General features: G+C 38.6%; 1 protein-coding gene across 6 annotated transcripts in view; it reads left to right on the forward strand.

The window, feature by feature from the left end:
* Positions 1 to 12,492, forward strand: part of LOC146583848 (multiple epidermal growth factor-like domains protein 11) — a 238,881-nt gene that overhangs the window by 84,277 nt on the left and 142,112 nt on the right. For all 6 annotated transcript variants that reach the window (XR_014892832.1, XM_085278281.1, XM_085278287.1 and 3 more), the window contains exon 6: positions 4,457 to 4,549. Coding sequence is in view for 5 of the 6 variants with exons in the window: in XM_085278281.1 (XP_085134407.1) it covers positions 4,457 to 4,549 (93 nt within the window). In the remaining variant the exon portion in view is untranslated. The remainder of the gene's footprint in view (positions 1 to 4,456; positions 4,550 to 12,492) is intronic.

Below are 12,492 nucleotides of genomic sequence, written 5' to 3' on the forward strand. Positions count from 1 at the left end.
AAGTGTAGTTTGGATCTTCTTTTGCTGCTGGTTCAGTCAAATTTGGTTGGAGAGAGACAAAACTGCAGTTTCAGAACACAAAGCGCGACACATCAGAATCTGTGAGCTGTTGGCTTTCAGCCCCAACGGCGTGTACGTGCAGTCGGGTGAGAAAGCCGACATCTCACTGATTCTGATGCGTCGACGGGTCCGCCCTTTTTGTTTAGATCCTTGTGCAGAATCAGTGTCAAAATTTTGTGAGGTTTAACCTGAGATTCTGGCGTTTCAGGAAAAAATAATTTATATTTAAAAATCGATTCAGGATTTTAATGAATCGATATCGCGTTATTCAAGCTAGAATCGATTTTAATTGGAAAATCGATAATCAAAACCCACCCCTAAGCAAACCAGAATTCATACATAAGGTGCATCAGATTATAAGGTACATTGTTGATTTTTGAGAAAATTAAAGGATTTTAAGTGCGCCTTATACTCTGAAAAATATGGTACTATGTGTTGTGCCCTTAAACTCACAAAATGACAAACTAGGTTTTGGTGTTTTAACCAAAAACTGCCGGATGAATAAAACATCGTACTCAGTACTGGAACTCTTTAACAGTCTTTCTCACTTCGTGCTAGAATTACTCCATATTACTGCAAGAACTTGTTTGACTGTATCCGACTCAAGGGTTTAGGTCTCTTCCCTTAATTTTTCATCCATCAAACCGAGGCCTTGAGTTTTAGGTTTCCTGAAAAATGCTCCACTTGTCTGATATATCAAAGTTCTATTAAAAACATCTCAGTCTGCTGGTTAATCTAAAGTTTAATGTATTACTTTTTATAATCATTAAAATAGTGTTTTAAGAGTTCGTTTTAGCTGCTCAGTGTGCAGTTTTTCTGTCTTGACTGCTCATACTGTTTGTCTTTTTGTCCTTTTCACATTGCTTTTTGTCCTTCTCGTTGCAACATTGGCTAGTGACCACCTCTGACCTTCTAGCTAATAGCTGTATGAGATAATGCCAGAGTGACGCACAGTTGCCCTGTAAAACTCTGCATCATTTATTATTTTGTGATAGAATCATTTTTTAACCTTTAGATTGTGCATGATGGCTTTCAACTGTAGTGTTGTGTCACAATGAAATATTATAGCAGTTGGAAGGTGATAATGGAGATGTCAGCACTACCTTATCTGTTTGCTGTACAATGCAGATAATACGCTTTGCTCGCTAGACTGGCTGGTAGAATATCTCCATATCTAAGCAAAGTAGAAAATATTATGACTTACTGTTACATTAGGATGTCAAAGAGCAAGTAGTACGCCAGGGATGTGCAGAGAATTTTTAAGGGGAAAATGACAAACAGGCACTGGTAATGTCATGTTTGGGAGTACAGAGCACAGCACTGCATATTAAAAAATATAGACACAAATTATGTAAATTAAGAAAAACCTTCATTAATTTGCTGCAGATACTCAACAGAGGCAAAAAAGCAACACTATCAAGGATTTTGTCTTTTTTTTTTTCCTTTTTATTTTTAGTGGCCGGTAGTTACCAGGGAGTCATTGACTGGTTTCCAGGGCTGTGTGACTGAGGCTTTAGCAGCTTCATAGTGAATGCCAGCAACCTTCAACAACCTTTGCAACTGGCCAGGAGGAAGTCATTGTTGTGGTTATTTAATGTCCTTAAAGAAACAAACATTATCCATGATTCCATGACAGATCTGAGGATGTGAGGGCAAATACTGTGTCTTCCACCTCCAAGTAACATCACCTGCCTTTATGTCTTTTGCACACCAGTTCCAGCTACTAGATGTGACAGATTGAAGCAAAGTAGTATTAGAAACTAAAACAGTCTTATAGATAATCAACTTTAGCTCCTACACTCATTTTCGCCTAGTGAACAGTGATTGCCACACAGTTGCCAACTGGTTCTACGCCTGTGTATTCGTGGTCTTAGTTTAATTTATTAGGATATTATCATTAGCTGTAAGAATGCATATTCATACTGAGGTCTTATAAAAACTTTACATTGTGACAATACACAATAGCAACCGAGAAACAGCTCAACTGGAACACCAACAGACAAGAGAAGCAATACCTCCATCCTACAATATAAACTAGGTATAATGGGTATAATACTTCATTTAAAAGTATTATATATTATATATAGTATTATACTATGTTGAGTAAGCTTTCTGAAAACTAACATTGATTCATGTCATTCATTTATTTAATTAATTAATTACTATAAAATCTATCTATTATCTATTCTATTAAAAGCTTGGCAAAATGATTTTGTTTTCATATTTTTGTAAATATGATTTTACTGGTTAATAGTCTCTACTATCTGCCGTCACAGTAAATTCCATTTCTTCATAGCGTGATGACCTTAAAGAAAAAAAGAATAGTAATATATATTAAATATATTTATGTGTTTAAATTAGTGCTGTCAGCGTTAATCTCGTTAAAATGGCGTTAACACCGTAACCACATTAACGCAGCAGCACTAGTTTAAATAAATTAAAAAAAACATTAATCACTTCAGTTTTTACAGCAAAACATTGAGAATAATTTTATTATGTAGCGATATTTTTTTACCGTTAACTCAGTTTCCCTGGGTTTGTGTTATGAATAAATCTTATTTTTTGGTACCAGTACTGGTTTTATTGTGTTGTATTCATCCGTGACGCAGGAAAGACGGGTGGACTTCCTGGTGGAGCTTGCAAGAGAGTTGGCTCACTCTCATGTAGCTGGGAAAAGGGCAAGAAAAGAACAGTTGCTTTGGACACAACCCTCCACACCTAGTCCTGGAAAAAGAGCCATGTGTCAGGTCAAACTCAAATGCAAGAACAATCATGCCACTGTGCGATGTGTTCACTGCAACAGATACACATGTGGTAAATGCAGACTACAGATACCATGGCAGTGCCAGGATTGTGAGTGATTGCTGAAAATGTTGAAATGTACTCACTCACTTTTTATTATTATTTGTAAAAATGTGTACAAATGGTTGGGGTTTTTGTACTGTTTTTATCAATAAAGGACATACACCCATGTGTGTTGATTTCTCCCTAAGAAGACAAACTGAAACACAAGTTTCCTTGTGGCTCAGGAAACTAAACACTCCAAGTTGGTGACTTTTGGAGATTTATTTTCCTGGATGATTGAGAATGCATCAAGACGAACACAAAAGGAAGTTCACCGCTTTTAGCAGCCCCCCCCCAGACAAACAAAGAGGCAGTTGGCAGTTAGAAATCAGCAATCGTTCACACACCCCCACTCCCCTCCAGAATTCTCAGGTAACAACCTAATTTACATATGAATTGATGACTAGCTAATTTAGCTTCCACTTGGCTGAAGCTAAAGCCTAGCTAAAAGGTAGAAAAGCCAAATGGCTGCTCTCTGGGACTCTAGAAAAGGACGGTCCGTGAAAATGTTGGCGAACATAAACCGGCCCATGGCACAAAAAAGGTTGGGGGCTGCTGCTATATAGCACTGTTACTGTGTCTATTGAAATAAAAATAAATAATAAAGTATGAAGAACATATTTAATCTTTTAACAAATGCATGAAAATATTGAAAAATCTGTGATTTATGATTATTTTAATTTGCGTACTTCTTCTAACTCAATAGAATTTCATGCATTAAGAGACGTAGCTGGCCCTGTCTAACAATTGTATGGTAAGATTCCCAGGAGCTTGAGGCAATAGCAGCACTACTAACTGTGTTTACACGTCTGTTACAGTAGATGCTACAAGTAAATGAACACACAGTGTCAAAAAATCTTCAGTAGTAATTATTGTGTCTTCATTGCACTAAGGGATTGTGTAATCAACTGTTGAGTGCTAGTGTATACACTAATCAGGCATAATATTATGGCATCGGTTAGTAGGAACATATTAAAGTATATCCCTAATATGCATTCCTAAGATACAATATGAGGTAAAAAACAACAAAAGTTAAAAGAAAGTCTCCAATAAAATAAATATTAAAGACTCACCACGTATTACCAGCAGTTAGTGTATATGTCTCTTCACACCTGAGAGTGTATCTGAGTTCTACAGGTGTTTGCACTGTCAGCATTGTATATCCGGTTGTTAAAAGTGATCTGCGTTTTGTTGTTGCTTCCATTGTTTTTCCACAAAAATATGCATTATGAGATGAACATTACCATCTGCTGGAGGGCAGAAGAGAAGAAGAATCAGATTAAGACATTATTCTCCAAACAGACTTTTCAGTAGAAAATTTCCAAGCCAGACTTTGTGCTAAGCTGGAGTGGATAGTGTCAGACTTGCACTAAAGACTGTAACATTGAAAGATATTAACATGAATTAAATAAGCTGAGGGAACGGGGATTATGATTTAAATGACAAATGGACTTGATGTAAGGTTTTATGACTCAAAGAAAGAACTTGATAACTTCTTATGTGTTATAGTTGCTTGTTTGACATTTGTTTCAATGTTGTTCTTTCTTCTCAGCACTGTGCACAGAAGAGTGTGCCCATGGACGATGTGTCTCTCCTGATACTTGCCAATGTGAGCCAGGATGGGGAGGACTGGACTGCTCCAGTGGTGAGTACTCAGCAGACAAACAGACAGTAAATGGAAACATTACTACAAAGCATTGCATTACAAGCGTAATGTAGCATAATGTAGCTTTGAATAACAGTAACAACAGTAACAACAGTAACAACAGTAACAACAGTACCGCAGTCGATAAAAATAAAATTGGCCTCATCCTTTTCTATTTTTGTCTACTTTTCTAACCTGTTTGGTTTTGTAATATTTGAACATAACAGTTCATAGCATTTCTTAGTATAACTTACCATTACATGGCTTTGCATAACATAACACAACATTGTATAACTGTAGAACATTTAGAGACAAACTATCCGAATTTCAGGAGCAGGACCACTCCTCCAAACACGCGCCCTCCTGTTCTCATCTATATGACCCCCAGTTCTCAGTTACTTCACTTTTCACTGACAGACTGACAGAATTTGTAATCCTGATGTGTAAATAACTAGTGGTGACACAGAACGTTAATAGCAAAATGATCAAACACTTCATGAAGACCAACCAGTCATGTTTTTTAATGTTAATGATTTTATTTATATTTATATCTGTATGTTAAAGCAGAAGCTGCTGTAGCACAAGCTTCCATTGCTAGTTGTATTTGTTGATTTGCTGAACAGCATAAAAACATGTGAAAGGAGTGTTTTTTCTGGTATACGGACCAATATAATTTCTGAGCAGTAGCTTGGTACAAGGCTAAGGGATTGGAAATTAGTAACATAATTTAAAACATCTTATAAAAACAGGTGATGTGTATTAAAACCTTTTAAATATATATATTCCATTATACCAGGAAAACATATATTTAAAAAAAATCATTGCTTCTAACAATTTTGAAACCTTTAAAAACATTAGATTTTGATCTGTGGCTATTACTTGTTTTCCTGCAATAATCCAGCCTAAAACATGAGCAGCATTTAACTATTAGTGACACAGCATAAAATTACAGATTGGCAATGTGTTTAAAGGGACAGCTGGCATTAACCTTATGTCACGAGAGGGCAGAGGTCAATCCCTGTTGATTGTGCAAATCAATACATTTTGTTTCGTTTACCTTTAGCTTCATACAAATGCAATATGTAGGAAAATAGAAACACATGCAACATGAATGCAAATACATAACACTGAAATAAGACAAAAAGCTCAAATTCACAAGCTGCTGTCCCGTGCATTTAGCCAGAGGTAAAGAGTGAAGTGGACATTGTTGACAGGTGTGTCTAATATACGATGCTGGGCTGCATGTTCAGCTGTGCTGGGATTTTTGTCTTTACGCGCTCATTATGGAGAGAAAAACTTTTTATCCATGTCTGGCTGACAAAGTTTAACCATTACATGAGACACAAACAGCTAAAATATGCTTTGGCTTTGAAAAAGCTACTCAGAGCTCATCAGTAAAAAAGCATGTAAATGTAATGTGTCAGAGGCATTGTCTGTTTCCATGACAACAAATGGAGGCCTGTTCCATAATGCAATGCAGACAGAAGAGCTCACAAAGAAACCTCATCGTTGGCGTCAGTGTTTTATGGACTTTGCCTAACTTCCAACAACCTTGTGGAGCGAGAGAAGTGAGGTTACTTAAAGCCTTATAATCACAGGCCGTTTCCTGTAGGTGACTGAAATCCTTCTGTCAGCTGTATCATGCACAGCAGAACAGAGAGACAAAAACACCTTTTTTAATCTAGAAGTTATACCAGAGATATGATAAGAGAGCCACATTGCATCAAGGAATTCTGAATTTAAACCATTAAGCTCAATGGTCAAGCTCAAGAAAGACCCTAAGGCGAGCTGGCCTTAGGGTCTTTCTTTTGGTCCCCAAACATGAGAATCATCTTCATACCCTCAGAATTATGGAATCTCTCTGGGATTCCTCTGAGAAGATAGAAGGAACCAAAATCACAGAAGAACTCTGTAAAGTCCTTCAAGATGCTGGAACATCCTAAAGTTGAACCAAAAGTTTATTTTAAAAATGTGCAAACACAGAAAAAGAGCAAGATGCGGACAGCCAGGCTCCAATTTCATTCTCAAACTTCTTGCAAAGCTAACATTTCAACCCTCTGTCTTTCCTGTCTGTACAGTAACATTGCAGGCATTTTCACATTTTCAGACATTATGGAAAGAAATGGTTTTAAAACATTTTTACAACAAATTTTACACATTATGAGATTATGAGCAAAGTCTAGACATACATGTAGAATAATTGTCATGGTCCTGGGTCTGATAATTATTAATATTGTGCAATATTGTGGCACCCTGCTTTCCATGTTCATTTATTTCCTGTTTTACTTTGACAGTCCCGCGTCCTGTGTTACTGTATTCTGTTTTGACAGGGAGGAACTGTCTCATGTGGGTGATCAGCTGTGTTCACTCCTGTTCCTTATTTCCTCGTTACCCTCCTGTGTATTTAGTCCTCTGTCTTCCTCCTTCTGTTGTTGGTTCATCTGTGTTTCTTCCCTTGTGTTTCCAATTTTCAGGTTTCTAGTTTCATACAATATTTAGTTTTCCCAGTATAGGTTTCGTTAGCTTCATCCTAGTCATTCTGTGCTTTTTGTTTGTACTTTGATTCAGCCAAATAAAAGGCTCGCTTTCTGTTCATCACCTCACTCTGCCTCCATCGTCTGCTTTGGGTCTACCTTCTCCTCACTCCACGCCGTCTGCCTCTGCAAAAATAAAAGTAAAAGCCCTTTTGCACTAGTACCTACTCGGTTCGGGTCGAGTCTGCTCGACTTGGTTTTTAGGGTTTTCCATTAGGTGGTAGTACCTGGTACCAAGTACTGTGTTAGTACTTTCTCTGCTGGGGTTCCAAGCAATCTGAGTTGATCCAAAAATGTGACGTCAACAGGCCGCATCGTGCTGATTGGTTGACTTGACAAAAGTCAACACTGCCATTTTTGAAACCCGACGACGAGGGAAATGGCTGCACCAAAACCCACAGCATGGTCCAGCTATTAGGTGCAGACTCGTACCATGGTGGGGGTGTTTGTATATTGCCTCCATGTCCTGTCTCTTCACAGAACTTTCGGCCGTGTTGCTGTCACGACTCCGGGCACATTGAGGTGGTACGCCATTGTAATGGAAAACAACAGAAACCGAGTCAATTCAAGTCAAGTCACGAGGCAGAAGTCTTCTGGTGTTTACTATTTTAGCCTTCATGTATCTTTTGCATAGTTCTTAACAAAGGCTATGAGTAAACGGATGCAACTGTGTCACATCTGGAAAATAATTCTCGCTACACAGAAGTAATCTCTGTTGATTGAAATGATATACTTCTGAAACTGCCTACGCAGCAGTTTGCTTCTCATGTGCCTGATTCTATAAAGAATCTTTATCATCTTAAATTTCTTCTTTGCAGCATTTTCTTTCTTTTTATCTGATCCTTTTTGCACATGATAATCTTTGTCATTATAATCACAATCCCTGCATTACATGATAATTTTCATCAGACTTTTTCCTTATCTGTCGTTAATTTCTTCTCTTTTAACTGCCTCTGAAGCTTCTCCCAGAGTCCCCTGTTCTGTCTTTGCTTTCTCTCGTCCTGCTCCTTCTCTCACTGCTTCAGCCCTGCTTTGTCTGAGCTGTTTATGCTGCCTGGCAGAACAACAAAGTTCTTCACCTGGACAGGGCTCTAGAAAGGGAAGGTGGCTGAGGCTCACACATTGCTACATAAACTAATCTGATTAGCTGCAGAGGAAGACTTAACACAGGCTTTCTTTTTCATTGTTCAGTGTTTTTAGTCACTTGAAGTTTGACTTACTTGTTAGTCACAACTTGTGTTCGACAAACATAAGACGCATTTTCTAACACAACAAACATGTACATCACAGTCACATGGAAAGTATGTCTGCATACAATATTATATTTAGTATATTTAGTAGTTCAGAGCAAAACGTGTGTAATAAATAGATTTTGACAAGAGAAATATTTTCAACATGAAATGCTATAAAACCCTGTAAGTCAAAGTTTTTGCAAAGAAAGCGCCCCCTCTTGGTGACACTAGGCCATTGCATGAAACGTGTTCATGATGGAAAGTACCTCGACTTAGAAGCAGGAAAGGGAACTGCCAGTAACTAACTGGCACCTGGCTGGGGACAGCAAGTCTAAGCATGTGTTTCAGTAAAAGCAGCTGTTGATCAAAATTACTTTAAAATGAGAAAGAGGGGGTTACAGTATACCTCACCCATTTAAAGAAGCATGTTCAGATTACACACAGAGCAACATTATTTTATTTTATTTACATCACGTTTTCTGGTTGCTGTACTCACAAACAAAACTGTATAACACTGACGGTCTTTAGGACCTTTGGGTTAAAAAAATGGGTTAAACAGTGTTCAGATCATTCTGCTTACAGGGATTACCTACATACACTGAGCCCTTTATTTAAAATGTTGCTCACTTGACCACAATATATCTGACATAATACAAGGAAAATACATTCTCTTTTAAATTTAAAGCAAATGAATCTCATTTTATTTAACAAACTGAAGGTTGAAGTGATATTCAAGGTCACAAAGTAGATTTTGTTTATCTGCCTCTGTTATATGAGTTCTCGTGACCGAATCATTGTTCAGCACTTTCCCAGTGAATCGGTTTGTAACATATGAAGTGAAATTGTGTCAATTCTACTGATTTGGATTAGATTAAGTGAAGTGGCTGGGTGATATTTAAGCCTTTAAATTCATTCATGTTGCTGGTGCATCATACAGGACACTGCTGAGCCATTCTGTATTAGAAAGTAATATGATTTGAAACAGCGTAGGACAAAAGTGACCACAGGATTCTTTTCTTTGTGCAAATTGTGTAAAAGCATGTAGAAAACAAACACATTGCTCATTAGGACGAGCTCGACATCCCCATAGGAGAGACGCTTCTGTCTCACGGTGCAGCATCTTTACAGCAAATTACATCCTTCCACAGGTAATGAGAAAATGACAAATTGTACGACGAGGATGTGTGGAGGCAGAATTTTCACGCTGAGCTGTTTTAATCTAACATGGGAGAAAAATGTACTCCCCGATGTTCAGATTCACCTGTCGTACAGCCACGTTATCCACAAAGCAAGGTGTGATGCTGCTCTGTGCAGAGCTTTGCTTTAACACTAAAATATACAAGAGGGAGGAAAAGGAGAGGGAGGAGATGCATAGATGAGTGCAGGAACAAAGAGACAGGTCGAGAGATGTTACAGACAGCCAAACTTCCAGAGAGAACCAGACACATTAAATTGAGTTTGACTTTCCCTGTGTTTACTTCCACTCCCTTCCTTAAACAAGGACACAAGTGGGCCATCAATTCTTCATCCTCCCTTTCCTTTAGCTTAAGTGGTAGCAGATTTACCTAACCCATGTCTTGGCTTGGCCTCAGTCCCTTGGCTCTTGCGCAGCAATAAAAACAGTAAACAAAGGGGAATCTGGAGTACATCGAATAAGAAACGGGGGCTAAAGGGGCTGTGAGGCTCATTAGGTGCCAATAACCTCCTCATCACCCAAACAGCACATGTTAATAGCTAGGGGTTTATGCTGAACTGGGCAGCACCAGGGAGGGCAGTGTGCAAACCTGGGGAGTGGAACCAAGTGGTTAAAATGAAACTGATATTGAGATGCAGTCGTTTCATTTCTACTTTAAACATGCAGTCGGCACAATTTTCTTTTTCCTCAGACTTATTTGAGTGTTTGAGAGATGTGCTCAGCAGAAGCTGAAAAATAGCTTCTACTTTTAGGTTCTGTTTTTATTGTTTTAACCCTTTAAAACTTTTTAAACTGTCAAAAGTTATTTTCTCTGAAACAAACCGTCTGCCACTTTCAGCTAAATCAAATTTTGTGTACAATTATAATTGGACACTTTTGCCAAATGCTCGGTTTTCCTTTTTAAATTTTGCCATCTTTAAATAATACAGACTTTGATTTAGTTCAGTTTTATTTGGCTTGACGGGCGGTGTCCTGCAGGTTTTAGATCTCACCCTGGGTCAGCACACCTGAATCACATGATTAGTTCGTTACCAGGCCTCTGGAGAACTTCAAGACATGTTGAGGAGCTAATTTAGCCGTTTAAATCAGCTGTGTTGGATCAAGGACACGTCTAAAACCTGCAGGACACCGGCCCTCGAGGCCTGGAGTTGCTCACCCCTGATTTATACAGTACCAAATCACTGAGCATCACATACGGTGACACCAGCAATGTAGGAAATCACACATCCTTAGTAATCGCACATTTTACAGCACAGCATAAATACATTGATACATCTATCGGAAACGTTACTGGAATAACTTTTGTAATTGGTTTTGCTTCAATGAGATTTTACTCAATGATTCCCAGTTTATCATCCTTTTCAGAAACCTCAGATCAGAGCAAACTTGTAGATGCTGTGTCCATTTAATACGGTGCCTCACCAAACCACGAAAAGTACATGCAGGCAGAAGTCGCAGTAAGTTTCAGTCTGCAGTCAGAACAGAGGGAGATAATTTATTTCAGGCCAACGTGAAAATAATCACGGGAAAACGTTTAAACTGACATAACTAACAAAATTACAGGTAAATACATATTACCTGCCTAACGTAATAATTTCTGGTAATTAAGGACCCTGTAATGTACTTCATACTTGCTCACTAGTAACTTCTTGGCTGTTATACTGAGTTGACAGTGCCCTGCTGGCACTGCAGCTTCTGCTTTGCCTCTGGACAGTGTGACATCGAGTTGACCCACTTACTGTTGTTTTCTTGTCAAATCTGTACATCACTTTTAAAAATAGCAAATAGGGAACCTGTTAATCCTGTTGTGTGTGATGTGTTTTACCTAACGAGTTTTTGCTTTACTTCTGGTGTCTCGCCCTCGTTTTTCACCAAGAAATATTCCTGTAAAAGGAGGTTTGCTGAGATGACATGTGGCTCTCAGTGGCCAGCGTGGTCACATGTCACCTCACTACTGTGCCCAGACATGCTAGACATAAAACCCAGACACACACACACACACACACACACACACACACACACACACACACACACACACACACACACACACACACACACAGTGAAAGAAAAGCTGGGGTAGACAATCTCACACTCAATCATATAACTGCCCACAGTGATACATTGTCTCTTTGCGGGCCAAGTCTCTGTAAGAACCAAGTTTCGCACAATTCTTCCTGCTGGCTTCCGTGTTTGAGAAAGCTTATCAAGGTGTGCAACATCGTAATGCAGCCTGCACTTTCCCACAGCTGCTGCTCTCCATTTTCACTCTTTTGTTTGCCTCTTGTGTGCCTTTCGTCTTATCTCCCGGTGCCACTCTTCAGCTCAGCTGCACAAAATCCATACGGATTCACTGCAGTGCAACTCTGCCTCAGCTTCTGGTTTTGATTTCTGCTCGCCTGTTTGTTCCCAGCCAGTCAGCAACTCTCTACAAGCCTTTTTGCCACAGATTATTTATGTTCATGCTTTTTAAGTTTTTGGTTCTGTTTTCTGTGTTTTCTGAATCAGGTTCAGGTTATGCTATTTTACTTTTAGTTAGAGGTTTACAATATCCATCTTTTACTGTAAATGCAGGCATTTGCAACATTGTATACATATGTGTATATATATACATATATCACATTGTTTTACACTTTTGTACAGTGAGTGCAGTGCAGCCTCGCTGACAAACCTTTCCAGCAATCAGTGTTTAGTGTTCACACCATGTGTTAGTATTAAAAATCTAACACTTTGTTCTTACTTCTGAAAAATATTTTGAAAGGCCTTGAATGATTAGTGATTCATTCATTCATGCTATGTAAGCTCCCCTGTCAGCAGCCGGCACACTGCTGAAAGCTGCAGGCTTTGAGCTGTTAAAAAGTAAACCGCGGTGGTATAGTTTCTAAAGGCCAGAGACAATATCGTGTTGTTAATATAATGCTGGATACAAATCTTACTAAGCTGGACTAAAATGTTGTCTTAAATAATCCTCCTTGTTAATTTTCT

The sequence above is a fragment of the Mchenga conophoros genome, linkage group LG1 (assembly GCF_057382185.1).
Source record: "Mchenga conophoros isolate Kocher_MC1m ecotype Shallow Benthic linkage group LG1, M_conophoros_male_GT1.1, whole genome shotgun sequence".
Classification (NCBI taxonomy): domain Eukaryota; kingdom Metazoa; phylum Chordata; class Actinopteri; order Cichliformes; family Cichlidae; genus Mchenga; species Mchenga conophoros.